We start from the raw sequence: 27386 nt of genomic DNA, 5'->3' as shown, positions 1-27386 counted from the left end.
ACATAGGAGACTGATCGCAGCTCCAGAAATTTGAGAAATTATCTCAAATCAATTTTCCAAAAGTCCTGTGACGTTGCGAGTGAGGAAACTGAGGCCCAAGGTGGCTGGCCCCAGGGCGGCACAGCCAGGAAGAGCCAGAGGTGGAATTCGACCCCTGATCTGCCCCACAATACTCGTTCGGGAAGGGAACCGGCGCGACAAGGCCCTTTCTGCAGCTGCGTGTCCTTCCTCCCGTAAGGCTGGATCCACGCTCTAAGGGCTTAGAGAAAAACTGAAGGGCAGAGAAGTGAATGGGTCTGGAGCCAATTCCTAAAAATGTACTCCCAGGACCAAGACCAAATTCTGTGATGATCTAAACACATGGGAGAATGTAGTATTTCCACAGTGTTGATCCTAAATTTATCACCTCCTGCATCAGCGGCGACCAACTATCATCCTGGCTCTGCTCCGTTCTCCCTGCCTCGCCGTGCTCGCCCTCCACTGCCTTCACAAACTCGCCTCCGTAGTGTGCCCGAGCCTGGTCTCCCCACCCTGAGTCAAGTTGATGAAAGGGCCCCATTTTAGGCTCATGTCCCTCTTGGGAGGCAAGCGAACCTGAGTTTACCCAGATCTGCCTTGCCTTAACTGGGAGACCCTGGGCAATCTCCAACCTCTGCAAGTTCACCCATCTGTCTAAAGAAATCAAAGAACCTACCCCAGGTTAGGGTGCATTCGGGCACATTCGATGAACTGCAGGAGCCGCAGGAAATCACGCACGTGAAGCGCTTGGCACCACAATGGTGACTACTAACACTGGCTATTTTTTGCATTCCCTAAAGAGTCCTGTAAAGGATCAAAACATCCATGACTGATACTTGTCTGAAATAAACAATCAGGAAAGGAAACCACTGTAAAAGCACAATGCCTCCCAAATCCAAACAAATAATCTGTTTGTTCTAGAGAAACGAACTTCTCTCCACCAGCGGACGACTTGACATATGCCTACACACTCAGGTGAGTGCCAAGAATTATGGTAAACCTGTACTACTAGCCTTATGGAAGAATTTCAGATGAAGTTATCTGCAGGTTGCATCCAGCGTATCAGGACTATTTGAAAGAGAAGTAACCTGAGGCCAAAGCCACTTTACCTAAGGTCTTCACAGGGGCAGCTCATACGAGTTAAGAGAGGAATCCAACTCCGTGCCAGGGAGCCTGACCTAAGCAGCAGGTGCCCACTCACCCCAAACCCCACCCAAGCTGGGGCTTGGCAGAGAGGAAGGAAGCAAGGGCTGACAGCACCATCCGAATGATAGAAGCCATTTGCCCGTCTTTCGTAAACAGACCCTCGGTGTTCAGGCAGCTCCCCCTCGTCCTGGAGACAAGCACACCCTTTGCTGGATGTCCTGAGAAAAACTTTGCAGTGTGTTCCCAGTGTTCTGGAGCCAGCAGAACCCCGCCTGCTTGGGCCCCAGGCCTCTCATCAGCCAGCTCCAGCTAACGTGCACATCCCATAAAACCTCTCTGCTCTGCAATGTGCCAAACCACAGAGTAAGAATTCACCGTCAGTGGAGGAGAGGCGGGAAGGGGGCATGCTTCTCCAGTGCAGAGTGCTTCCAGAACATCTGGGACTTGGGCGCAGTGCATCCTGCCAGCCACCCACACCAGGGTACCTTACCCAGAACACCTGACCTTCTGGGGTGTGATGCCCACCATGCAAGGGCCGAGACAGGTGGGGATCCTAAACTTCAGAGGCACAGGCTCCCCCAACCTGCTCCTCCTGCTCCTATGAGCCCTGCTGACACTTTCTATTATGGGGCCACCTCTCCTTACATTATGGCCCAATGATGCCCCCAAATATGTAGGAACCTCTGACGACCACCAGATATCCACCAGATCGCCTAGTCACCTCTAACCAGACTTAAGGTACTCTGATGAGCAAAACCCACCCCACGGGCGAAATGCCAGGTAAGCCCAGGTGCTGTGAAGAGCTGGGTTGCAAGTGACCTTACCCCTTCTGGTTTTCAGCTTCCCCATCTGTAAAATGAGGGGGTCGAGCCTGAGGAGCCCTGCCAGCTCCACAATTCCACAGCATATAACACTTTCTCCTTTAATTGTTTTCCACAGCCTTAGTTGAGAGCTCTGTATGGCCCCAGCTGTTCAGTGACATCACTCCCTGCCCCAAACATAATGTCGATTCTTACATGGGAAGCGGAGATGTCCTGGGAAACACTGTCCGTAAAAAGGGAGGAAATGATCATTTCAAGGGAATTAGACAGGACTTCTCTTGTGTTTTTCACATAGAACAAGTTATTATCAATCTTAAAACCCGAAATTGTTCTCTTTTTTTTGCCAGACCATTACTAGCTGCTTTTCAAAAGTGCTTTCTCAGTCAGAATCTCACCAATAATAAGCTACCATTTAGTGAGTGCTTGTTACATGCCAGGAACTGTGCTAAGTGCTTTTCATGGATGATCTCATTTAATTCTCCAGACAACCCTATGAAATAGGTACTATTATCATCCTCACTTTAAAAATGAGGAACCCTGAATCCCACAGAGGTTAAATAACCTGCCCCGAGTCACAAAGCTAGTTAGTGGCTGACCCAGGCTTTGAATAAGACCCTCTACCTCAGAGCCCCAGGGCTAACCACCTTTCAATACTGTCTGCAGTGGGTCCCCAGCTGCTTTCACAACACTTCTGGCTTGTTGCCAGTACACCCTACCTTGTAATCTTGGACATCACTGGTCGGGGCTAAGATTTGAAGTTTCAGCTAAACTCAAGAGCGGAGAGAAAGCACCTGCCTGGGTCTCAGAGCAGAGAGTGCCATCTGTTGAAAGTAGGGCCAGGCTTCACTGAGGCTAGAAAAGAGAACCCCTAAAACTTAGCCTGTGACATCTGAGAAAAACGGCTGACTTGATACTAAGAGCTGGGGTGTGCAAACGGACATCTGTACCCGGAGGAGGGTGACCACACAGTGCCCCAAGTCCTCCAAAAGGAGCTTTCTTGAAATGAAGATGCTTGCTTGCTGAGCCAGATAACACAAAAGGAACAACTCTCCCTCCGGCACCCACCTCTCTGTCCCATCAGGAACCCTACTCCTTAGTTTATCTCCTCTCCAATCTGAGCCCAGGCCCATTTACTCCACTTCAAAAATCAAAACAAAACAAAACAAAAAACAAACCCAAAGTGCAGAGCTATTGGTGATAAAGACAGAAAGAGTGGCCTGAGGCTGACACTGGCACAGACCCCAGTCCTCTTCCAACAGGGAAATGAAGGGCATTTCTCGGAGATCAATGCTCAGTCTAGGGGCAGCAACCTACAACCCGCTTTGTTTACATTAATGCTTTGAGCATTCCAAATACTCCGTTAAGTGCCTAATTTGCAAATAAGATGCAGTCCTGCTTCGGATGCCTGGCTGTCTCTGCTGTCTCAAGTACAGGAGCAAAGCGGTTCAGACAGGCGTCCTCCGGCATCAAGGACACCATGTTTACTTCCTAAGGTGCGAAGGATGGGAAGACAGGACGGCTGAGATGAAAAGGGGTCGCAGTCACACAGACCCCGGAGCTCAGCTCAATCAACCGTAGCCCCTTCTCATTAATGGTGGGGAAGGAAGGGGGAGGGGCAGCCGGCCGTTCCTTGGAGACCACAGCAAACATTTGCCTCCTCGTGTCTGGAGACAGAGCATCACTTAAGAGGAAATGAACCCGGTTAAGGGTCACGTCCAGAGAAGGATAAAAGGAAAAGCCACAATTCTCCTCACACCGACGGACACAATGACTTTAAGAAGGAAACCGAAGCTCAGGGCTGAGGGTGGAGGTGGGGCAGGGGGGCGCAGCGGCTTCCCTGGGCCCCCAGACCCAGGCCTAGGGAGGCAGAGCCCAGGGCAAACGTGGGAGGGCCGCGCGAGGCTTCCTTCCCCTGGGCGAGCCTCGGAAAGCATCACGGTGCGTGTAAGCGTGAGCGACCCAGGCCCCCAGGGAGCCCCAGCGAGATGCTCTTTCCCAACGGAGCTTCTCAGCGACGGTTTGACGAAAGCTCCCCCCACCATCCATCAAAGCTCAGGCGGACAGATGACTTCACCGTTGTAACAGACAAGGGCAGCCACTTGCCAATTCCAATGCCAAAAAAAGAAAACGGGGGGGGCGGGGGAGTGGAGAAAGGACAGAGAAGGCTTCCCTGGAGATCACAGCCCTGCGAAGAAACTCCATAGCCGAGGGCTGCCCTGTGGGTACTCAGCTCCGGGACTTAGAGGGTGGGGCGAGGGACCCCCCCGGGGGGGGGGTCCTGCCGGGGGGTCTCTGGCCAACCCCACGCAGGGGTCGGTAGGGGCAGTACTCACATAGTGCTTGGAGGGGTTCCTCCGCTTCTCCACGTCCACCACCGTGGCATCTTGCACGCAGTAGGCCAGCATCTTCCCCCCCAACAAAGCGAGTGGCGCCCTCCGGCGGCGTCACCTCCTCATCACGGTCCGGCTCCCGCTTCTCCCTCTTCCCGGGTCCCGGGTCCCCCGGCCACTCCGGCCCGGCGCGCCGCTGCCCCGGCTCCTGGCGCCCACAGGTACGGCCCCGGGGCGGGGACGGTCCGGGAGGGCACGCGGGCTCCGTGCGCCCCGGGCGGTTCCCCGTGGGCCTGCCGCGCGCCCCTTGCCTCCCGCGCCGCCGCCGCCGCCGCAGCTCTCCGCCTCGCCCGCCCGCTCTCTCCGCCGTCCGCCGCCCGGTGGGTCCGGCGGGAACTGGCGGAGCGGAGGAGGGGCGGGGGTGTGTCCCGCCGGCGAGGGGACGGGGCGGGGGCCCCGGAGCCTGCTGTCAGCGCGCTGGGGAGGGGCTGGCGGCGCCCCTTCGCCGCGCTCCGGCTCCGGGGGGCTCGGCGCTGGCTGAGGCTGTGGGCGCAGGAGGAGAAGGCAGGGCCGGGCCGGCAGGGAAGGGAAGGGAGGGGAGGGGTAGAGAGGGGAAGAGCGCGGGGAGGGGCTCCAGGCCCGGGGGAGGGGCTCGGGGCGACCGGGAGGGGGCTGCAGCCAGGCCCGGAGGCCAGGGCGCGCCGGCGCGCCCCGACCCAGCCCAGAGCGCAGCCAGAGGCCTGGCACGCCACTGGGCTACTTCGCCGGGCACAGAAACTCGAGGTGGCTTCGGAGGGAGGAGGGGCGGGGTGGGGGGGAATGAAAGAGCGCGCCCCCGTCCTGGCTTTCCGTCTTGGAGCGTATTTGTGCCTTTTTGTCCCCACCTTTACGTCCCCCTCCCACTCATATCCCCAGATCCTTGTAATGAAAAGTAGTTTATTACCCCGCTGTTACTGCCCAGGCTCCCCGAGGAGGAGACGAGAATGCAGAAAGGGCCGGCATTAAACCCTTCAAACCAGAGCCTCTTTTGATAAGCCACCTGCCCCCCTGCGGGTCAGAAAGGGTGAATTCTCCCCGGAAACGAGATCGATCCACTGCCTGAGTCGTCCATCCATCTGGGCCCGTGTAACTAACCTGTGACATCATTTACCAGTGAGGTTACAAGACTGCATAACACCGCTGCCTTAAGCCCGGGGTCCCCTGGGACCCTCCCCAGGCGGGCGAGGAGGGAAGGGACCACACAATGGTGGGAAAACCAACTAGGTTGGCCCCCCACCCTACACTCCTGTTCATCATTGGCCCCAGGCTCTGGATTTCTCACCACTTCTCCCTCTGATCTGGAAAACTGACTTGTGGCCACTTGTCCATGCCCGGACCTGGGGCACAATTACTATTTAATTGAATTTTCATTCTAGTTTCAAATATTTAAGGAGGTAGTATTTACACAATTAATTCTATTGTTTCACAAACACAATGAAGCTTTGTGACCATGGACCAATGTGAAACATCTGAAATGGGGACAAAGAGTTTTATGACCTTAGTGTATTAACAGTTTCTTCCCTGCACTGTCAGAACCCATGTACCAATCTGATTATTCACAAATTTGCTTGGTACAGAGTACCGCACTATTCCTCCATCCTTCTTGATAAAGGATGCTAGAACACCAAGGGGCGCTGCTAATCTAAATATTTGACCTTGAACAAATCATTTAACTTAATGCCGCAGGTATTAAAGTCACCTTAAGGTTCTCATTTGTCAAATGTGGGTGCTGAACTAAATGGTCTTTTAAGACTCCTTCCTGCATATACTCCAAACTCGGAGCAGTAGTTACTCCTGTGGGCATAGTTTTGAGTTCTTTGTTTTTCATAATTAGCTGGTATGGATTTTGACATTTCAAAAATAAATAATGCATCGACTAAGCACCGCTTCTGTGCTAGTTTATAAAACATTAAGAGACAGAAGAGTGAGAGAATTCAATTAAAGTTTGTGGAACTGAAAACTGAATCCAATGGACAAATGCCTATCCCTTCCCTCGAAGAGTAGGGAATCGGAAAACAGGGATATCATTAAGTCTGTATCTAATAAAATGTGCACTTGGACTCCAGAAAATGGAGGCTCAGAGCAGTCAAGGAGAGCGTCATGGAGGAGGCTGTCCCTGCGCTGGGCCCTGGAGGATGTGCAGCGTGTGGAACACCTCGGAATACTCTGCCTCCTCTGGACTCTTCTAGGCCAGCGGCACTTGCCCTGAGCTGTCTTGACACGTGTGTATTTGTCCATAACAGACTTCATTTCCTCTGAAAGCACCTCATGACCAGGGACTAGCCACAAGCTCTCTTATCCTCCTTGGCGCTCCTCGGACAGCCAAGCACGGCGGCTTGCATGCAGTGGTAGTCACTGTATGAGAATCTGTTGAGCGAACGATCAGGGGGAGAAGAAAAGATGGAGTGGGGAGCAATAACATGGGTAACCTGAAGCCCAGACCAGCAGGAGGCCAGCAGAGGACGAGAGGACAGTGTCCACCACATGGAAGGGGAAGGAAGGGGGCAAGGCACAGGAGAAGGAAATCGAGAGAAGAATGAGTGTGGGACGTCCGGGCAGTGAGTATCTTGACATTGGGCACAGGGCTCCTCTATCAGAGATACCGGAAACCCTGGTGAGTGCTGGGCGGGCATCCTGGGCGAAGGTGATCTGGCAGTGATGCTCGGTGATGGGAAGGAGAGGAGACAAGGTGTCACTGCTCTGAGCCAGGCCTATTCCCATGGGGGTGAGAGGTACACCGGGAATAGGCCCTTAGCGCTGAGCTCCCCTCAGGGAAAGGGCTGGATCTAGGAATCGGGGAGGGCCTCTGATGATGAATCAAGACAGCCTGTGGGTTCACTGTAAAAGGATTCATAATGGCAACCGGCCACTCTTCCTCTGTGGACCTCAAGGCATTCTGGAAGTGCTAATAAGCCTGAGAAGCCCCTGGCGAGGAGAGCTGGTGTTCAGCTGTTGGGGGGAAAGGCGAGGAGGGGGATTGGCTTGCCCTGGGTCCCCTTTTGAGTCAGTGTAGTGGACTCACCGAAGAGGTACCAGTGGCTTCCCACTTGTCTTCTTTCTTCTAGACTAGGATCCACACTGCACGTGACTATAAGCACAAGGAGGACAGACCGAAGGCTCCATCCTCCTCCACTGTTCTAGTGGCTTAGTGGTGCCCTACAAGGCGCCGGTCTTCACCCAGCCTGAGAGACCCCGGACAACCTGACATCTCTTAAATTCAGGGTCTTTTTTTTTTTGGTTGGCAGCAAAGTTTATTGAGTGACAGTAAAGTTTATTGAGCAAGAGTACAAAGCTCCCAAAGAGGGAGGGGACCAAGAGGATTGCCTGAAATTCAGGGTCTTGATATACAACTTGACTGCTCCCAACTTCCCCCTGTGCTCCCGAATTACCTCAGTTAAAGGGAGCAACTAAGTGGCAGCGCCCCCCCCAACCCCACGGGGCCGAAGTCTCTGGGCATTATTCGTTAGGCAGAAGTAATTTAGACCCGTGGCGGGGGGGGGATCTCTTTCCTCCTGGAGCCGTATGTTCAAGAGGCTGTGAGTGTAAAATGGTACACCTCTCCCTTCTTGCTAGGGTCATTTCAACCTCACACAGATCTCCTTCCCAAGAGCGCTTTAGGAATTTCCTTCTGTTCAGCACACTTTTACGGTGTCTGGCACTCCCCGGAAATGACTGAGACTGGCCAAAGGCCCCCTGGAGTGGGGACTGTGTCTCCCCTGTTCAATACCCCGCATGCCTGGCACATAGTAGGTCCACGGGCTGGTCTGTGTTGAAAACATCTGCTCAAGGAGCTGGTGCTGGAGAAGAGCAGGTAAACCCCTGTCTTGCCCCTCCCGTCTGTGAACTAGGGATGACTTCAGTCCAAGGACACTGTGTGCGTTCAAATGATACACTATAATGATAAGCGTGCCGAATAAAAGTTTAGGATAAATAAGGGAAAAAGGACTCAAAAGAAAGATGCAACCTGACGGATACCTGAAAATCTGATTTTTCAAAGACAGATCATTGTAAGCTACGCAGAACAAAGAATCTTCCAGCTATGAGGGATCCAAGAAGTTATTTATTCCTCTCAGTTTACAGAGGTGCAAGCTGAGGCAGAGAGAAGCTGAGCAAGTCACCAGATGCCACAGAGCCAGTCGTCTTTCTCTCCCCAGCCCACCCGCCACGCTTAGGAGCCTATTCGTGGGCAAGAAGAGCTCATTGAAAGAGCACACTCAGTGCACTGACAAACATCGGAAGATCCAGACTGTTGCTCCCCCTTGAACCCCAAGTTCCTCATTCCAATTCTCCATTCACACGAGCATCACATGGCTGTCTGGACCTCTCATCAAGGCAGGATGTCTGTCAAGGGCAGGGACCCTGTGTGTGTCTCCCTGGAAATCCCATCAGCTCCGCGTACATAGAGCCCACCCTGCTTCCTCTCCCATGTAGTCTTCATGACCACCCCAAAGAAGCCAAACACGGGAAAGCACTGGAAACAGTTAAATGCTAAACAAAGGCACAGTACCACTCTCTCTCCTTTTCGGAAAGTTTGCGGCAATTGCTAACCACTCATTTGGTTACTAAGCATACGTTGCCCTGTGTCAGCTCCACCGCGACTGTCTCAACGTCTTTCATTGCGCTTTGCCTTAGTGGTGCTTAGGTGATGCCTTCTAAACCGGACAGAAGCCTGGGAAGGTCTGGAGGACTGCGAACAGAGACTGGCACCACCCTTTCCCTCCCTGTCCCCACCACAGCACCTGGCCACCTGCCCCCCCCCATCCAACACAAGGCTCTATACATTCCAGGCACTCAAGAAACAGTTGTCTTTTAAATTTCTGGGCTTTCTATAGATATCTGTAGGTGCTGATGATAAGTGATGTGTAAGAAGAGCTGAACAGAGCTCTGGAGCAGGACTCACACAATCTGGTTTCTAGTCCTGATCAACCACAACCCAGCCTTGTGACACTGACATCACTTCCCTTCTCTGGGTCTCTGATGATCTTCCTGGTCCCTTCTGTGCCATAGGATGGTGGAAAACTACTATGTAAAGTGAGGTATAGGTGGACTCTTGCCCAGAGATGTGTACATTCGAGTGAAATTTGGGGCCCCCTCCTGGCCAAAGTGGTTTTAGCATCTTTAACTCTGGCAGCCGGCCCCAAGGTATCCCTATCAGTCCTCAGCTGACCTCTGGCCAGGCATGAATGACCTGCCCATTTATAGACTATGAGCATCCAGGGCATTCGTGCTTCTCGCTCTCTTTCTTTTCTTCCTTCTTTTTCTTTCTCTCCCTCTCTTTCAGTTCAGCCCTAGTAGTCATACGTTTGGGGAGTGTATTAAGGATAGCCCCTCCCAGGGCACCTGGGTGGTGCAGTCGTTAAGCCCCACATCAGGCTCCTCCACTAGGAGCCTGCTTCTTCCTCTCCCACTCCCCCTGCTTGTGTTCCCTCTCTCGCTGGCTGTCTCTATCTCTGTCAAATAAATAAATAAATAAAATCTTAAAAAAAAAAAAAAAGGATAGCCCCTCCTGAATTTGGAATAGACAGTGAGGCCAACTTCCATTGTCTCCAGAGAAAGGTAAATTGCTGGCCAGACTGCCTCTCTTTGCCTGCCGTGGAGCGGGATCAGAGTGAGGTGCTGGAACTGCCCTCTCGTTCAGCCCCACTGGACAGTGATTGCAGCCATAAAAACAGGTCCCTCCAGCTTGCCAAACTGTCAGGTGGGGGAAGCCACCTCTCTCTGTCTCCCAACACAGTAAGAATATCAACACAATCTCAACAGGCTTCTTTACATGGTGTCATTGAGAGTCTCAGCCTCTCACCTGAGCCTTGACTCTGGTAAGCAGGATTCTTTGACAGAACTACTTTAAGGTTCCAGGCTTATCAATTGACCAAGCCCCTGGAATATCAAAGGGAAATCCAATAACTTGCATGGCCAAGGACGACAAGGACACAATTAGAGTCACAGAGAGAAAAAAGCATTATTCTATAACTCCAGACATCTGCTCTCCAAACCAGTGCATTGTGTTTTAAGACCCTCAGGACAGGAGTGTGGACGGTTTCATACATCTATCTCAGTTATTGAACATGCCTTCAAGTGTATTCCTGCCTGGTAGGGGGTTACCAGCATCGTCTTGTATAAAAGATCTGTCTGCATAGTTCCGTTTAACCATAAGCCACCAAAGATTTTCTTTTTCAAAATCCCCTGGATTTTCCAGAAGCCAGCAAACCCTAAGTTGGCCACTGGATGACAAAAAGAACAGAAAAAAGAAAGAAAATCCCTTGGGGAATTCAAAGGCAGTTTCTTTAAATAGCCTGAAGCCACAAGTAACCAAAAATATGAGTCTGGTTTTGGTTTGACCCTCTTTTTTTTCTTTTTTCAGTTCTATATTCAAACATGTCATAGAAATTACTGTTCTTCATCCTGTTTGAACCCATATGTCTATTTCAGGTGAAAGATTCAAGCCTCTGAAAGTCAGGTCTGACTCCAGCTTATGTCCTGCCTTCTCTGTCTGAAGCAGAAGATATCTCCATAGTGGATTCACTGCTCACCCCACAGGCCAGAGCAGGCAGAGGAGGGTGTCCTGGGTTTTCCCACGTAGGTGAATCTGGCGGGGGTTTGGACTCCCAACAAGGTGTTGCCCTAGGCACGTTACTACTATCACTTTGATCGCTCTTACTGCTTACCGTATGAGTAGTGCGTACCTTAGTTAAGACTGGTTTACAAGTACTAAAAATTGAGCTAGGCCAGCTGAAAAAAAGAAGGGGCTTTATTTCCAATATGCAGTGGGGTCTCCTTATCTGCAGACATTGGGCGTCTCAGGATAACCAAGAAGTAGCAAATCTTTGTGAACGTGCTCATTTCCCCCATCCCTCATCTCTGCTTAGCACTGTGTGCTCTGTTCTATTCTTCTCTATCTGCAGGCTGTTTTTTTCTGCTTCTTCGCCCACAAAGCAAGAGTCCCCCGAGCAAGTACCTACCTGTGCCTCAATTCCAGACACACCTGAGACCCACTGGAGCCCTCCTTGGTCCAGATCCCGGTTCCCAGGAAATGCAATCTCATTGGCCCAGCTCCGGTCACGTGCCCTCCCTGACCCAATCAATCATCATGGGGTGGAGTCACATTTTATAAACATTTCTCCTGAGAGCCAACCCACCTTCTAAGAAAAAAAGCTGATGTGAGTGACCCACACACCCCAGAATACACCTACTAAATTATTGTTTACTTTTTCAAGGACTTCATTTGTTTATTTATTCACTCAATGAATATTTATCAACATGTTCACCCACCCTGCCAGGAACTGGGGCTACATGGTGGGGCAAACCAGACCAAAGTCCTTATCCTCAGAGAATTGTAGCACCTTTAGGGACAATATAAATCATACAAATAAGTGTAAAATTATAATTGTGACAAATGTTATCCAGAGGAGGCAAACATATACTAAAGTATGAATGGTGGTCATCTCTGGGGGTGGGAATGTAAAGCCTTAAATTTTAAAAATTAACTTATTTACTTTTTTAAAAATTTAAAAAGTCTATAGTACACATGTCCTTGTGTCATAATATTTTTTTAATTTGCATTTTGGAAGGATCACTATGGTCCCCTGGTCAAGGGCCCAGTGGATGAGGAGGACAGCTAGAAATTCTGCAGTGCAGTACAAGAGGGGACAATAGCTTGGAGCAGGATGATGATGTTGGGGTGAAGTGAAGGGAACTGTTGGAGGTAGAGTGTCCTGTTTGGTGACGTTGGTCAGGGATGAAGGGGACAGAGGTGCTAAGGAGAGTTGTAGATTCTTGGACTGCACAACTGGGGGGCTGGTGGTGCTATTCAGTTTTCTAACTTTTTTTAGTCTATAATAAGCCCCTGCTGAGCAGGAAGTCCAACATGGGGCTCAATCCCAGGACTCTGGGATCATGACCTGAGCTGAAGGCAGATGCTTAACCGACAGCCACCCAGGTGCCCCATGGTAATTTTTTTTTAAAGATTTTATTTATTTGAGGGGCGCCTGGGTGGCTCAGTCATTAAGCGTCTGCCTTCGGCTCAGGGCGTGATCCCGGAGTCCTGGGATCGAGCCCCACATCAGGCTCCTCTGCTGGGAGCCTGCTTCTTCCTCTCCCACTCCCCCTGCCTGTGTTCCCTCTCTCGCTGGCTGTCTCTCTCTGTCAAATAAATAAATAAAAATCTTTTTTTAGAAAAAGATTTTGTTTGGGAGAGAGAGCCTGCGTGAGTGGGGAGAGGGGCAAAGGGAGCGAGACTCTCAAGCAGACTGTGCTGAGCTTGGAACCCAGCGCGGGGCTCGAGCTCACAGCCTGAGATCACAGCCTGAGATCATGACCTGAGCTGACGTTAAGAGTCGGTGGCTTAACCAACTGAGCCACCCAGACACCCCTCTCAGCAATTATTTAGTAAGCTCCTACTGTGTGCTGTGCCAGGAATTGTGCTGACTGAGCACCATGCTCGCGTATTTATTCCACAAATGGGAATTTTGTTCTGAAGATTTTTTCCATCCATTGGACAGAGAGAGAGAGTCAGAGAGCACAAGCGGGGGGAATGGCAGATGGAAAGGGAAAAGCAGGCTTCCCACTGAGCAGGGAGCCTGACACGGGGCTCCATCCCAGGACCCCGGGATAATGACCCTAGCTGAAGGCAGACGCTGAACCCACTGAGCCACCCAGGCGCCCCCACAAACGGGAATTTAGTGAAAACAAGAATGTCCTCCTTTGTGGAGTTCACAGTCTAGGTGGAGGAAACGATGAATTAGGCAAGGGAAAACCAAGACTTTGGGGTCCCTTCCTATTTCTATTTTTTAAATATTTGTTCAGCATTTATTTAACGATAGCTGGGAGAAATAAATTTTCTATTACATGTGCACTTCTTTCTCTACACTCAAAGTAACGCACTATTACATGGATTGAAAGCAATGTTTTCGGAATCATCTTTCATTTCGTGGTTTTCCATACTTGGATAATGTCACTCATACACTTCCTATGAATAAAAGTAACTTACATGGATATAGCTTCAAACTCTTAAAAGATATTTTAAGAGTTTCTTTTTTTTTTATTTTTTTAACTTTCCTGGAGGTCAGATGTTTCCTATTTCTTGAAGTTCTCTCTCTTTTTTTTAATTTTGGGGGAGGGGAGAGGAGGAAGTTTTCTGAATAGTTAACTTCTTGGGAGGCATATTAAAAGTTTGAACTTACTTAAAACCAATCATTCCTTCCAAGGAAATAGCTCTAGGCCATGGATTACTGCACATTGACCTTGCAGCTGGGGGTGACCACTGCTGACTTACAGGGCTGTCTGCGGCCGGGGTCAGAACCGGCCCAGCCCAGTCTACAAGTGCAAAGCATCCTGTGCAGGCCCACTGCAAGAATATTCCAGGACATGGGAGGTGCTCATGAGGAGGGATTTGTAATTTCCACTTGGAGGATGCTGTTTAATGTGGCAGGAACTGGACCTTTTGTGCCAGTAGATCCTTGGAAAATCCCACCCTTTCAGGCCAAAACTTAGCTATTTGTCTACCCTGCTTCACACATGATGGATTGCCTCTGTTCAGATTTTTAGAAACAAACTAGAAAACTCTCACCAATGGAGAGCCAAGAAACCATACAGATGACATCTGATCATTAAGTCATGATATTATTAAAACATAAGAATGCCGGCTCTATGAGCACAGGGGTGTTGGTCTGTTTTCTCATCATGACCCACCCCTGAGCTGAGAACAATGTCTGACACATGACAAGTGTTCATTAACTAAACAGTAGTGAATTTTTTTTTTTTTACTTCTGGGACCATGTGAACTGTTGCAACTACTCAACTCTGTATAGTAGGCACCTACTATGACCCTATAATTTCACTCCTTGTATAGATCCAAGAGAAACCAGTACGTATGTCCACCAAAACAATGTACGTAAGTATTTAAGCAGCATTATTCGTAACAACTCAAAACTGAAAGCCACTCTGATGTCCACCAAAGCTGTGGGTATCAGTACATGGTGCTACAGTCATACAATCAGATACAATAAACCTGTGACAAAGAACAGACAACTGTCGTGGACAACATGCTGGATGACTGCAGACACAATGCTGAGCAAGAAAAGACAGACTCGGGGCGCCTGGGTGGCTCCGCCAGTTAAACGTCTACCTTTGGCTCAGGTCGTTATTGGGATCGAGTCCCCAGTCGGGCTCCCCGCTCAGTGGGGAGTCTGCTTCTCCCTTCGCCCCTCCCCCTGGCTTGCGTGCTCTCTCTCTTGCTTACTCTCTCTCTCTCTCTCTCAAATAAACAAAATCTTAAAAAAAAAAAAAAAGAGACTCAAAGGGCACCTACTGAACGAGTTCATTTATATAAAGTTCAAAACAGCCGAAATTGATTTATGGTACTAGAGATCATACTAGCGGTGTCCTCTAAGAGGGGCCACAAAGAGCTGTGGGTGCTGGAAATGGTCTTCCTCTTGATCTGGGTGGAAGTGTTAAGTCATGCACTAGAGTTGAGTACCTCAGTGTTGCTTATATTATACCTTGCTATGGACTGAATGTTTGTGTACCCCACCTCTACCCCCCCCCAAAAGTTCTTATGTTGAAACCTGAATCCCCAGTGTGATGGTATTTGGAGACGGGGACTTTGGGAGGTAATTAGGTCAGAGGGTGGGGCCCTCATGATGGGAGTAGTGCCCTTATAAAAAGACACACAAGACAGCTTGTTTCTTCTCTCTCCTCCCTTCCCCGACCTCCCACCTGTGTAGAGAAACCAGGAGGGTCCCATCCGCGCTGGCACTCTGATCTCAGACTTGCCAGAATCCAGAACTATGAGAAATAAGCGTCACTTGCCTATGAAATTCTGGTTATAGTAGCCAGAACTGACTAAGACAGACCTCAATTTTCTTAAAAATGAATGAGATAAAACTAAACCAGTCTGCCTGGATAAATCTGCACAAGAATCTGGCAAGTGAAAATAATGCATGTGGCAGAAGGACATGTACAGTATACCATTTATGTAAATGTTAAAAATAAAAAACAGGGGCGCCTGGGGGCCTCAGTTATTAAGCATCTGCCTTCGGCCCAGGGTGTGATCCCAGAGTCCTGGTATCGAGCCCCACATCGGGCTCCTCCGCTGGGAGCCTGCCTCTTCCTCTCCCACTCCCCCTGCTTGTGTTCCCTCTCTCGCTGGCTGCCTCTCTCTCTGTCAAATAAATAAATAAAATATTTTTAAAAATACAATATACACACGTTTAGGGATATATACATCTGTGGTTAAAATATTAAAATGGACAGGAAGAACATATACCAACTGCAGGATAGTGATGAGAGAAGGGTACGAGAAGATTCTGTAATTGTAGTAATACATGTCTTTAAAAAAAGAATTGAATGTGGTAAAATGCTCACATTTGTTAAACCTGGGTGGTGAGAGCTTATTTTTCATATTGCTCTGTACTGTGATATTCTTTGAAATATTCATAATTTTTAAATTATTTAAAATGGAAATAAAAAATCCATCAGTAGGGACAATGAATGTGCTTTGATAGGCATAGAAAGGCATCTATTTCTGTATTTTGTTATGGTTGCCCAGCATCGTGTGGTTCTTGATTCACACAGAGGCAGTCCTTGCAAATAGTAACAGTCTTTAAGCAACTTGTCTGGCAATCGTCTGACACTTCAATGACACTATTCCAGAAGCTTGCAAGAAGAATAACAAGAATTTTCTGTTTCAGTTACATTACTAATAATAACTAACAACTGCTCACATTCTTAAATTGATTCCATTTCTAGGAAGTCAATGAAGGCTTCCTCTACTAGATTTTGCCTTCATTACTCAGCAAAAAGTATTTTTCATATATACTTTTTAACTTTATAAAATGTTCAATGGGGCCACTTAAAAAATCTGGTATCTTGGCTGCCTGGGTGGCTTAGTCGGTTAAGTGTCTGCCTTCGGCTCAGTTCATGATCCCGGGGTCCTGGGATGGAGCCCACATTGGTCTCCCTGCTCAGCTCTCTCTCTCTCTCTCTCTCAAATAAATAAATAAAATCTTTAAAAAAATAAAAAACTGATATCTTAAAGTCTTAATGCATCACATATCTTACAAAATTTCAAGTATTTCTTTTTAATATAGAGCTGTGAATTAAGTTTTGATGTCATTGCTAATACTTTATCTTTTTTTTTTTGGCTAACACTTTATCTTAAGATAAAGCACTCAATGCTTTAAATTCTCACTATAAAATAAAATCCCAATATTGCAATGCAGCTTCAGCCTGCTCAGATTTGTAAAAGTACCAGCTGAAGCACGAAATTTAAATTTAATTCATTTAATAAAGGAAGTTTACCTAATAACAGGTTTTTTTTAACCAGGTAGAGAGTCATTTATTTCCTCACTTGAAATGGTCACATCAGCATCTTGTTCTGGCCTGAAAAGTAAAAAAGTAAATTCTAGATCTCACTGTCCATATTATTACAATAACCCAAAAAAGTCTGAGTCTTCAGTGTGAAGACTGCACCTCAGCGTCATTGAGCTGACATATACCATGCATTTTAAGATGCTGTGTTCTTGATAATAGCTAATGATTAATGTGTGCATTATATTGTAACCAAGCTGCATTTGCTCCTGGGTGATTCACAGATGAAACTACACAGGTGGAATCGTCACACAAAAGAAACTTTATTTGCAGCAAATAAGGAGAACACAGGGAGTGACTTCCAAAGCGGTGACTCCCCGGGCAAGAGTGAATAGGTTCCTTTTATTCCAGGTTAGGATGAATATTTAGAAAGGGGAGCCTTGTCATCATGTATAAAGGCGGGCGGAAGGTTGCTCATGTGCCTTAAGGAAACAGGCCTATACGTACATTGTACGTGATGGAAACGAGCCTTGTGATCTTGGGTGGAGGTTTTAGTATTTCTTTTTTCTTTTTTTTTGTAATTTTTATTTTGTTGTATTAGTCACCATACAGTACATCCCCAGTTTTTGATGCAATGTTCCATGATTCATTATTTGCAGATTTTAGTATTTCAATGATGTCAAGGTAACTGTCAGTCTCTCGGACTCCATGGGTCACTTCATGGTCCACCTGCGCGGGTGTGAGTTGGGGGTTAAGTTCAAATTCGTCTGGGTCTGTGGGAGCTCTTCATCTGGGCAGTTGTTACTGCTTGAGGGGGAGTTTCCGTTTCCGTTTCCGCCAGGGGATGCTATGCCTGTGGGGTCTTTTGCCTGAATTCAGACTGCAAAGAAGAGCTTAAGGGAAAATGGTCGGTGGGTGGGTCAAGCAAGTGAGCAGTAAAAGTCAGGTCTTGACAGAAGCCACTACTTCCTCACTCCCCCACCCCAATCATTATTTTCTCACCCTCTGAATGCCGCTACTATATTTTTGCCAGTATTTTAGGGGTACGCAGTGTTTTTTAAATCTTCCTTGTAATAGCTATTCTGAACTGCGCATGTGTGCGGGGGAGTGTGGTGCAGAAAGGGTGTGGGTCTGGGTTTGGATTTCTGCTCTAGCATTATTCTTTGTGCAACCTTTTAACCTTTTTAAGTTTTGTGCGAGTCATTAACCTTTCTAAGCTCGGTTTCTTGCCTATAAAATGGAGACAATGAAAACTTAATTTGGTGGGGTCATTGTCCGGTGAACATGAAACAGTTCTTGGAAAATGGTCAGCAGGGTGTGGGCACGTGGCGAATCTTCAGTAACCGCTAGCAGCTGCCACCACCACCACCACCACCACCACCACCACCACCATCGTTATTACTCAAAGGAGCACATTTGTCCTCTGGTCCTGCTGGTTTGTGAAGACTGTATAACCTTCATCTTCAAACGTGAAGCAACTTGGGTTCATTGATTCATTCGATAACAATTGAGTGCTTACTCTGGGAGCAAGCTAGACCAGAGCTCTGCCCTTAAGGAACTTGCATTTCTAGTGCGATTGGTGCATTTGCACACTTCTCTCTGGGTGGAGTGATCAGGCGGTGGTGCTTGCTCTTCCACGGAGACCTGCTCGTTCAAAGTGCTCACTGCTCCTTGCTCGATTCCTGATAGGTCTGATTAATAACGGCTTGAGGTTTTCTAAGCTTCTCCACAATAGTACGCTCTTCTCCTCCGTGCACAGCGTGTTATTTATGTCAGGCGCTGGAAGTCCATGTTCATCATCAGACTTCTTTGCATATGTTTTTACAAAAGCATTAAGCTGTTCATCTTCCGTGGAATGAAACGGAAAGCCTTGTTTTCATGCTCCGCTGTGTTTAGTCTCGAAATGGCATCTTGGCAGCGTCTAAACACTAATTTGCAAAATTTACTACACAAAACACATTTAGGACTGGGGTAATTTTTATTGCCATAAAAGGTGACTTCCCCAAACAACTAAACATCATCGTTCTCTCTTGCCTCGGAGCGGGCTTGGCAGAACATCTCCAGGACGTTGCTTTCATCAGTTATCGTCAGTGAGGCTGATGCTCTGAAGAATTGGTCTGGGGTGGGATATTTGATATCTTGTCCTGATCAAACGCCTCGTTACTCAAATTTCCTTCTTAAATATCCTGTTTTTCACCAGTGAAATCCATTTTTAGTTTTAAGGGTAATTTTTTTTAAAGATTTTATTTATTTATTTGACAGAGACAGCCAGCGAGAGAGGGAACACAAGCAGGGGGAGTGGGAGAGGAAGAAGCAGGCTCATAGCGGAGGAGCCTGAGGTGGGGCTCGATCCCATAATGCCGGGATCACGCCCTGAGCCGAAGGCAGACGCTCAACCGCTGTGCCACCCAGGCGCCCCTGAGGGTAATTTTTAGAGCCTCCTTGAAGAAGACATCACATGAATATACAGGAGCTATTCAGGCACTCGTGTCTACTGGCTATGGTAGGATAGTGGCTCGGTGAGAAGTCGGACACGGAAACAGTTACTGCAGGACTGACGAGTGAATGCAAATGAGTGCAGTGGCCCTGTGGTCACCAATGTGTTCCCATTTGGAATTATAACACATTTGGATGTGGATATTCTTACCTGAGTTTTAAACACAGTCAAAACATAGTTTTTGAAATTTTAATTTTTACAGAATAATGTGCAGCAGAACTGTGTTTATGGAGAGACTTAGTGATGGCCCTCAGCCCAGTCCAGAGATCTGCAGCTTCCGAGAACTTTCCAGACAGCCTCTCCCTCGAGCACTTGTGTTTCTCTGTTTGAGAACTTTCTCTGGCTGTCCTCTCCAGAAGCTATATAGCCTCTCTGAGCAACACAACCAGTAAGGAACTAGCGTTGGTGAATCGACACCCCAACTCATTCCTTGGACAATCGTAAGGTGTGTCCACAGAGTCTCTCGAGGGGCACAGTGGGATTGATCACCAATTGCCCAAAGTGCTAACCTGCGCATTAACATACCTTCATTGGCTTTCTCCCTTTCCAGCCTCACTTCCCCCACGTCCTCACCATGCTTCTCCGGATTATGTCCCTCCAAAATGACTTGCATCCAAATCATTGCCAAGGGACCGCTTTGAGGGGAGCCCACACTTAGCCGCTGTTCACATTAAATGAGGCGGAAGGATTCCCACCTGACGATGACCACGGTGTGCTAGGCACAAACTGCAGAAGCTGTCCGGTGCGAAGCAGTTCTCCCACTTAGCACACCTGGGCTTCCTCTTGCCTTTTGAAGAACTGTTCTCCCCCCCGAACTGCCTCCCTGGCCATTGGTTGAGACTGGGGGCCTGATCTAAGCCGTGAACAACACCCCACACCACTGCAGTCGTGACTGTCCGTGGAGAGAATGTAACCCACGTTGGAAGAACCAGAAAACTTCCCGGGATTTTTCTTACTGGTGCTAAGGGAAGAGATTCTCTTTCCTCTCAGAGCTATGAAGTTAGGACCCCAAAGCCAACCTCGGCCATCTCTCTCAGCACACAGAGAGGCCTCTCAGAGTGCGAGAGGACCCCGCGAATTCTCGGAGAGAAGCAAGAGACAAGCATCAGGAGCGTCTCTGTGGCTTTCGAATCCCTAGGACAGTTGACCCTCCACCAGCTCCACCCTGCCCCTCCTCCCAGGTCGGTTTGCGGACTTCTCTACACATCACCACGTTGGCATAAGCTAGCTAGTGACTTTATCATTTTTTTAAAGATTTATTTATCAGAAAGAGAGAGAGCACAAGCAGGGGGAGCAGCAGGCAGAGGGAGAAGCAGGCTCCCCGCTGAGCAAGGAGCCCGATGTGGAACTTGATCCCAGTACCCTGGGATCATGACCTGAGCTGAAGGCAGATGCTTAACCGACTGAGCCACCCGGGCAACCTGAGACTGTATCCTTTACAACCAAAGAACCTTACTACAGATGTTTAACTCTGGGGCAGAAAGTTGGATTGGCTGTGAGAATATGGAGCAGGAGAATTTGGATACTGTGTTTTTCAATCCTACAAATTCCATTTGACTCTTTTTTAGTTTCCAGATTTCTCCTATATTGCTCATCTCTTCATCCAGTATAAGCATCTTTTACTGTGGACTCCTTAAACTTGTTTTAAAGTCCTTGTCTGACTTTCAAATCATTAATGGCTATTTCCATTTTGAATTTAGAGCTATCAGTTTAAGAACTGATATTTAGATTAATAATGGAAAGACATAAGTCATGTTTATACATGCTTATCTGTTCTCTGCTTATTAAAGTATGTTCGTTAAGAATTTATCTTGTTTTGGGGCGCCTGGGCAGCTCAGTCAGTTAGGCTGCCGGCTCTTGGCTGCAGCTCAGGTCATGATCTCAGGGTTGCGGGAGAGCCCGGCGGCAGGCTCTGTGCTCAGCAGGGAGTCCGCTTGAAGATTCTCTCCCTCTGCCCCTTCCCCTGCTCTCTCTCTCTCTCAAAATAAATAAATGAATCTTTAAAATAAAGTAAAATAAAATAAAGTCCATGTCTGCAAAGTCTAACATCTGGGTTGTTTGAGTCTGTTTCCATCGACTGATTCATGTCTTAATTACGGGTCACGTTTTTCCTTTTCTTCCCATATCTAGTAATTTTTTTATACTGAGCACTGTGAATATATTCTAGAGACCGGACCCTGTTATCTTCCTCTGATGAACACTTCCTTGCAATAGGCAGAGAAATTATTGGTTGGATTACATCTCTTAAAACTTGCTTTTAGGTTTGGTTGGGGGGATCTATTTAGGCTTTCGCCTTACTGCGAGGGTGAATGGCTTGGTCAGAGATACAGTCTGTACTCTGTGGCCCTTCCACGGTTTCAGTTGAAAGCTTGGGCTGTTTCCCAAACTGCTATAGCTTGGTAAGACTGTCAGCTCCAAACTGTCTTCCCTGTGATGGGCAACAGCAGAAATCTCTGCTCAAGCTCTGTCAGCTATCAGCTGTTGTTCTCCCCTTGGATCCTCGGAGTCTCACCTGGACGTGTACAGTTCAAGGGTCAGCCAAGGATTGGAGAATAATTTCTACACATATTTCGGGGCTTCCCACTCTGTGACTCTCTCCTTGCCAGAATTTTCTCCTCACTTTTCGGTCACTTGTTGCAAACTCCTTCCCAGCGTCATTAGTCCCTTGATGACCCAGCTGCCTGTGCGAGCTGACTGAGGCTCTCCAAGCGTGGTCCTCAGACCAGCAGCATTCACCTCATGTGGAAACTGGTTAGAAATGCAAAATTTGGGGCCCCACCCCAGGCCTAGTGAATTAGAAACTCTGGGGTTGGAGCCCAGCAATCTATATTCTAACAAGCTCCGCAGAGATAATAATACACACTAAAGTTTGAGAATGATTGCCTTAGGGAAAAGCTATACGAATGTGGATCTCACCCGGAGTTTCCCTTCCTTTAAGGTCTGGGTGCTCTCCAGTGCCATCAAGTAGGTGGGTGGGGTTTTTGGGGTTGTCCAGAATTCATCATCATTATTTGTAGAAGGGATTAGCTCTAAGCAAGCTACTCTGTCAGATGGGAATTTGGACATTCACTTTTCAGCATATATTCCATACTGTTTGATTTTTCTCCTAAGAATCTACATTCTTGGGGCGCCTGGGTGGCTCAGTCGTTAAGCGTCTGCCTTTGGCTTAGGGCGTGATCCCAGCGTTCTGGGATCAAGCCCCACATCAGGCTCCTCCGCTGGAAGCCTTCTTCTTCCTCTCCCACTCCCCTGCTGTGTTCCCTCTCTCGCTGGCTGTCTCTCTCTCTCTGTCAAATAAATAAAAATCTTAAAAAAAAAAAAAAAGAATCTACATTCTTTGTAATTTAAAAAACAAAGGTAAAATACATTTAATTGAGATTTGAATGTCTGTAAAACCCTAGAAACACCTATAGTTTTATGGAACACAGCTTGGAAAATCTCTAGTTTAAACCGTACGACTGACAGTATGGTGGGGATTAGCTTCAACCATGCAGAGGAGTATCTCCATGGCAACTGTCACCATGGTATCAGGCCTAGGACAGAGGTGGTAAATGAGCTTGTACAGAGCGGGGAGGAATGCAGTGTGGTATCTTCCTGGTCCCCATCCCAGGAAATCCCAGAGACCTGCCTCGCACCTTGAGAGAGGAAGCCTGCAGTTAGTGGCCAGATGAAAACGCCCTCTTTGCTGAGAACTGGCTGCTCATTGCCCAGCATTCCAACCTGTTTTCAGGAGGAGGCTCGTCTCTCCCGTGGGTCATATTCATATCAGCTTTGGTTCACCAGGCCTCACATGTTAACCTCACCTGCTCACATTCTCCTCCGTGAGAAGAGGGACACCCCCTCAAGAAGGAACTGACCTGAAGTATCTCAGGATTCCCACCCCCTACCGGACCTATGGAACAGAGAGAAAGTTCATCTAAGACCTGCCTTCTCCTCCTTTCCTCTGCCTGTACCCCCAGACAGACCCACTGGGGTTTTGTCCGCCAGGGAGCAGGCACTGGGCAGTGCTTCCTCAACTTTAATGTCTATGTGAGTTCCCTGCGGATCTTGCTAAAATGTAAATCTTGATTTAGTGGGTGTTATGGGCTGAAAAGTGTTCCCTCAAAACTCTTATGCTGAAGTCCTAACTGCTACTACCTTAGAACGTGACTGCATTTGGAGATAGGGTCTTTAAAGGGGTCATTAGGTTAAATTAGGTCATTGAGGCGGGCTCTAATCCACCTAAGATAACTGGTGTCCTTATAAGAAGAGGGGAATACACACAGACACAGAGGGAAGACCATGTGAAGACATGGGGAGAAGGCGGCTATCTACGAGCCAAGCAGAGAGGCTCCAGAGGAAACCAACCCTCCATACACCTTGACCTTGGGCTTTAAGCCTCCAGAACTGCAAGAAAATAAATTTCTGTTGTTTAAGCCACCAGTCTGTGGAACTTTGTCATAGCAGCCCTAGCTGACTAATACAGGAGGTCTGGGGAGGGAACTGAGAGTTTGCATTTCTAACAAGCTCCTGGATGATGCTGACACTGCCCGTCCGAGGACCGCACTTTGAGCAGTAAAGACCTGGAGAATCTGGTCCCTTTTTGTTTGATGGCGATGTCAGCAGCTTCCCCAGTCACTGAGCGGGTGGGGAAGAAGAGAGCTTTTTTCCTCAAACTCTGCCTTCCTTAAGATGGCTAAGCAATTGTTCTCAGCCTTTTTGATTTGCACTACTTTTGAGATGTTATAAACATGAGGCACCTTTCAGGGGATGAAGTTAGATGACACAAGCAAATAAGGTGCACTGGATAATAACAGTGATACACTGGGGCCCTCCCGCCCCATCTAATGTGGGCAGCCGCCACTCCGTCTCTGAGCCGGAATGTGAGCTTCGGGTGCGTCTATTTTCCAAAGTTTCAAGAGAAGCTAGAAATTTGGAGTTTTACATTAAATCCCTAAATTTTTAGACTTTTAAATGTTGGCAACTCCATCAATTTATTTTTGAAATGTGAGGCCAACGAGCCCCCTCAGGTCCTGGACATGTTCTCGATCTATATCTTGTTTGGGAAATACACACAGGTAAAATTCATCAAACTGTATGACTAAGATTTGTATAATTTACTCCTTGTAATTTATGCCGCAATAACAAATGTGCGTGGCAATGATGCGTATCAACCCCAAGGTCATGTGTGGGGGTGGAGGCAGGGGAGGAATGGGGCGGTTTCTACCTGTATCTCTCACATCGGGTTTCCTTAGGGATAGAACTGAAGCATGTACAGGAAATAATGCACAGCTGCTCCGTGGTGTCTAGGTTTTCTGCCCTATTTTGTTCTGTATGTTTAAAATATTTCATTATTAAAGATTTTTAATATTAAAAAAAATAACACCTGAGAATACCAAGATTGTATGGGCCAAACCAAACCCTCTGGAGGTTTCCGAACCATTCTTTTGGTCTCGCTCTGGGGCTGTATTGCTGTTTAGATAAGAACGTTTTTGGGCCCGACCCTGCTGTCCTACATGTGTCAGTAAATACGTGATGTCATCCCACCCGCTCAGCCCGGCATCCTCTGTGACTTTATCAGGAGAAGCGGGGTTCTCGCGCAGCCTTAGACGTACTGAAAACACAGTTGACGCATCAACCCAAATGTAAAGACGCAGTGCTGTGTTCACCCGTGAGAGTCACCAGAGAACAGGCTTCTCCGATCTTGAACGCAATACAGCCCGGTGGGGAATCGCGCTGGGTACAAAACTGGCTCTGCCACTTACTTGCTGTGTGCTCTGAGGCAAGTTAGGCTTGGCCTCAATTTCCTCACACATAGCATGGGAATGATAACGGTAGCTCCCTGCCCGGGTACATGTGAAGATTTAGGTTTGCTGAGTGACGGGTGCATGACTTTCAATAATCACGAGCTATTATTAAGCACGTCACGTTAGCGTGATCTTACTTCGAATATCTTTGCTACATCACAGATTAAAGCTGAGGTCACAGCATTAAGAAATTGATATGTGACCACCAAGCCTCAAAGGGAAAGTATTTTCAACTCCGATTCATGGAGCAAATGTGATCAAACACTGTCACGGATGCCCTTGCAGACGCAGGGGCCGGGAACGCTCACTTCCTGCCTTCAAGGAACTGCTGTTTGCATCCTCTGTGAAAGACCCCAGACTGCTAAATCAAAACTCAAGGGAAAAGAGGATGGTGGAAGCTCCAGGCTGGTTCCTTACTGGCTGCCTGAGCCCTCGGGGCTGGGGTACCTGCCCTCCTTGTGGCCGGTGGCGTTGCTGGGCAGCCTGGCTTGTTGACATGCAGGGTTGCTGTTTGGGGCTTGTTGCTCAAGGTAATTATATTCCTCCCAGGAACGGCACCCTGCTGGCAGCTTTGTGACCCAAAAAGGGCCTTAGCAGTGACTAATAAAGCTGTAAAGGATACGCACCCAGATCCAAGAAAATCCATTCCCTGCAGGAACATGATTTCAATGACTTCTCAGTTGGTGCTTCTTTGCCTTTTAAGCCACAAGCATTAAGATTGTCTGAAATTCCAGTTATCCCATGCTGCATTCTCCAGAGAGGCTGTAAACCACTGCATAAATCACGGAGACAATCGCTGAGACACTACTGGTGCCTGGAATGGAGGAGAGGAGCTAATTACCCCCGAGAGTGCATTTCCTACGTGGGCCTCTCTGTGCATCTCAGGAGATACATTCTTCGAGCATTTCTGCTGTCTCCAGTTCCGAAGGCCCGCAGATGTGCTGGGCTGTCTTTCCCGTCCATCAGACTAAAACTCCTGTGGCACGTACTATGGTCTGTCTGGCAGAACCTGGGAGTCGCCCTGGCCATTTCCACTCTCTTTCACCCCTAAATCGGTTACCCAACTACTTCATTAATGTCTCCATTAATGAATCCATCCACCTGCCACTGTCCCAGTTGAGGCCCTCCCTACCCTTCCCGCGTCCTGCTGTGCCCACGGCTCTCTGGCCTACCCGCCCTTGAGCTTGCCCTCATGCAGTGCTCCTCCGCTCTGCTGCCCAACGAGTCTTTCCAAAATGTAAATCGGATGCCAGCTCTCAGCCCGAAGTCCTTTAATGCGGCCCCTCCCCCACCCACCCACTGTTTTCAGACTAAATGTTCCCAGTATTGCCAGAATTCTGAGTTGTCAAGAAAAGCCAGAAATCTGGATTTTTATGTGAATTCCCCCTTCCATTTTGTTTTGTTTTAGAGTTATTACATTTTCACATTAAAAAAATTATAAAACATTGCAGTAAGTCTCTCAGCCACTCCTGGCCCCAATTCCCTAACTGAAGAGGCCACCTCTGTTACCAGTTGCTTCTGAAGCCTTTCAGACACACACACAAACATACACACACACATTCACACCACACACACAACCTTTTTCTCTTCCTATACAGATGGTAGCTCATTTTTTTTATGTTGATAGAAAATTTTCAAACTCTGAGGGTCAAACAAGACACATTTGCATCCATGGGTTATAAATTGTGTAGGCATGTGCTTATGACCCACATGATCGAAAGCTCCCTGAAGACAGGGGTGGAGATTTGTCTTGGCATCCCCTTCTATACCTGGCGTGACGCCTTGCACACAGCTGGCGCTCAATTAGTGCCCATCCATTTACACATTTATTAAGCATCGCTCTGTGCCTATTGCTGGGTCTGTCACAGATCTCTAGGTGAACTGTGATGTGGGCTCCCTCTGAGGAAACATGACAGCAGTTAGTTAAATCTAGATAAGTCTCCAGCCCCGGGGAAACAACCAAACTCAGCTGGCTGTAGGTTCACAGCTGCCTACCCCCCATTTTCCCTGGTGACCTGGGCCTACAACAAATGCGCAGAGACAGCAGATCACATGCCGCTCTCAGGCTTGCCCTGACGGAGTTTCTGCTTGTGCTGACACCAGCGTTCCCAAGCCAGCTGTCATTCCCAGGAGTGGTGATTCCATTTTTTGCCCTGCACCAGGTCAAGGCAAGCCGGGACGGGACAGAAACCACAGGCCCAGGCACTTTGCTGACTCCTCCTGGGGCGCTGGGCTGGGCTGGGCTGGGAGGGTTGCTAGAGTGAGTAAGACCTTTTCAAGTTTCTTCATGTTGGGAGAAGACTCGCTGCTCATGTGGTTTGGGGCCTTCCTCCTTAGTCAGGTCCTATTTGCTCACCTGCCTGTGGGCCAGGTCATCCCTGGCCGGCCTGCGCGCACGATGGCTGCAGGACAAGGTAATAGTCTCAGTTCAGGCTAAGGCGAA

At 48.3% G+C, this 27386-nt stretch overlaps 1 protein-coding gene across 3 annotated transcripts in view; it reads right to left on the bottom strand.

Annotated features, from left to right (window-relative positions):
* Positions 1–4455, bottom strand: part of SH3PXD2A (SH3 and PX domains 2A) — a 226573-nt gene extending 222118 nt beyond the window's left edge. For all 3 annotated transcript variants that reach the window (XM_087862734.1, XM_045803038.2, XM_045803039.2), the window contains exon 1: positions 4319–4455. In XM_087862734.1, coding sequence (XP_087718860.1) covers positions 4319–4390 — 72 coding nt within the window. In that variant the 5' untranslated portion in view covers positions 4391–4455. The remainder of the gene's footprint in view (positions 1–4318) is intronic.
* Between the last annotated feature and the right edge of the window lie 22931 nt (positions 4456–27386).

The sequence above is a fragment of the Ursus americanus genome, chromosome 6 (genome assembly GCF_024610735.1).
Source record: "Ursus americanus isolate L20-20 chromosome 6, mUrsAme1.1.p, whole genome shotgun sequence".
Classification (NCBI taxonomy): Eukaryota; Metazoa; Chordata; class Mammalia; order Carnivora; family Ursidae; genus Ursus; species Ursus americanus.
This window is presented reverse-complemented; position numbering and strand designations above follow the sequence as displayed.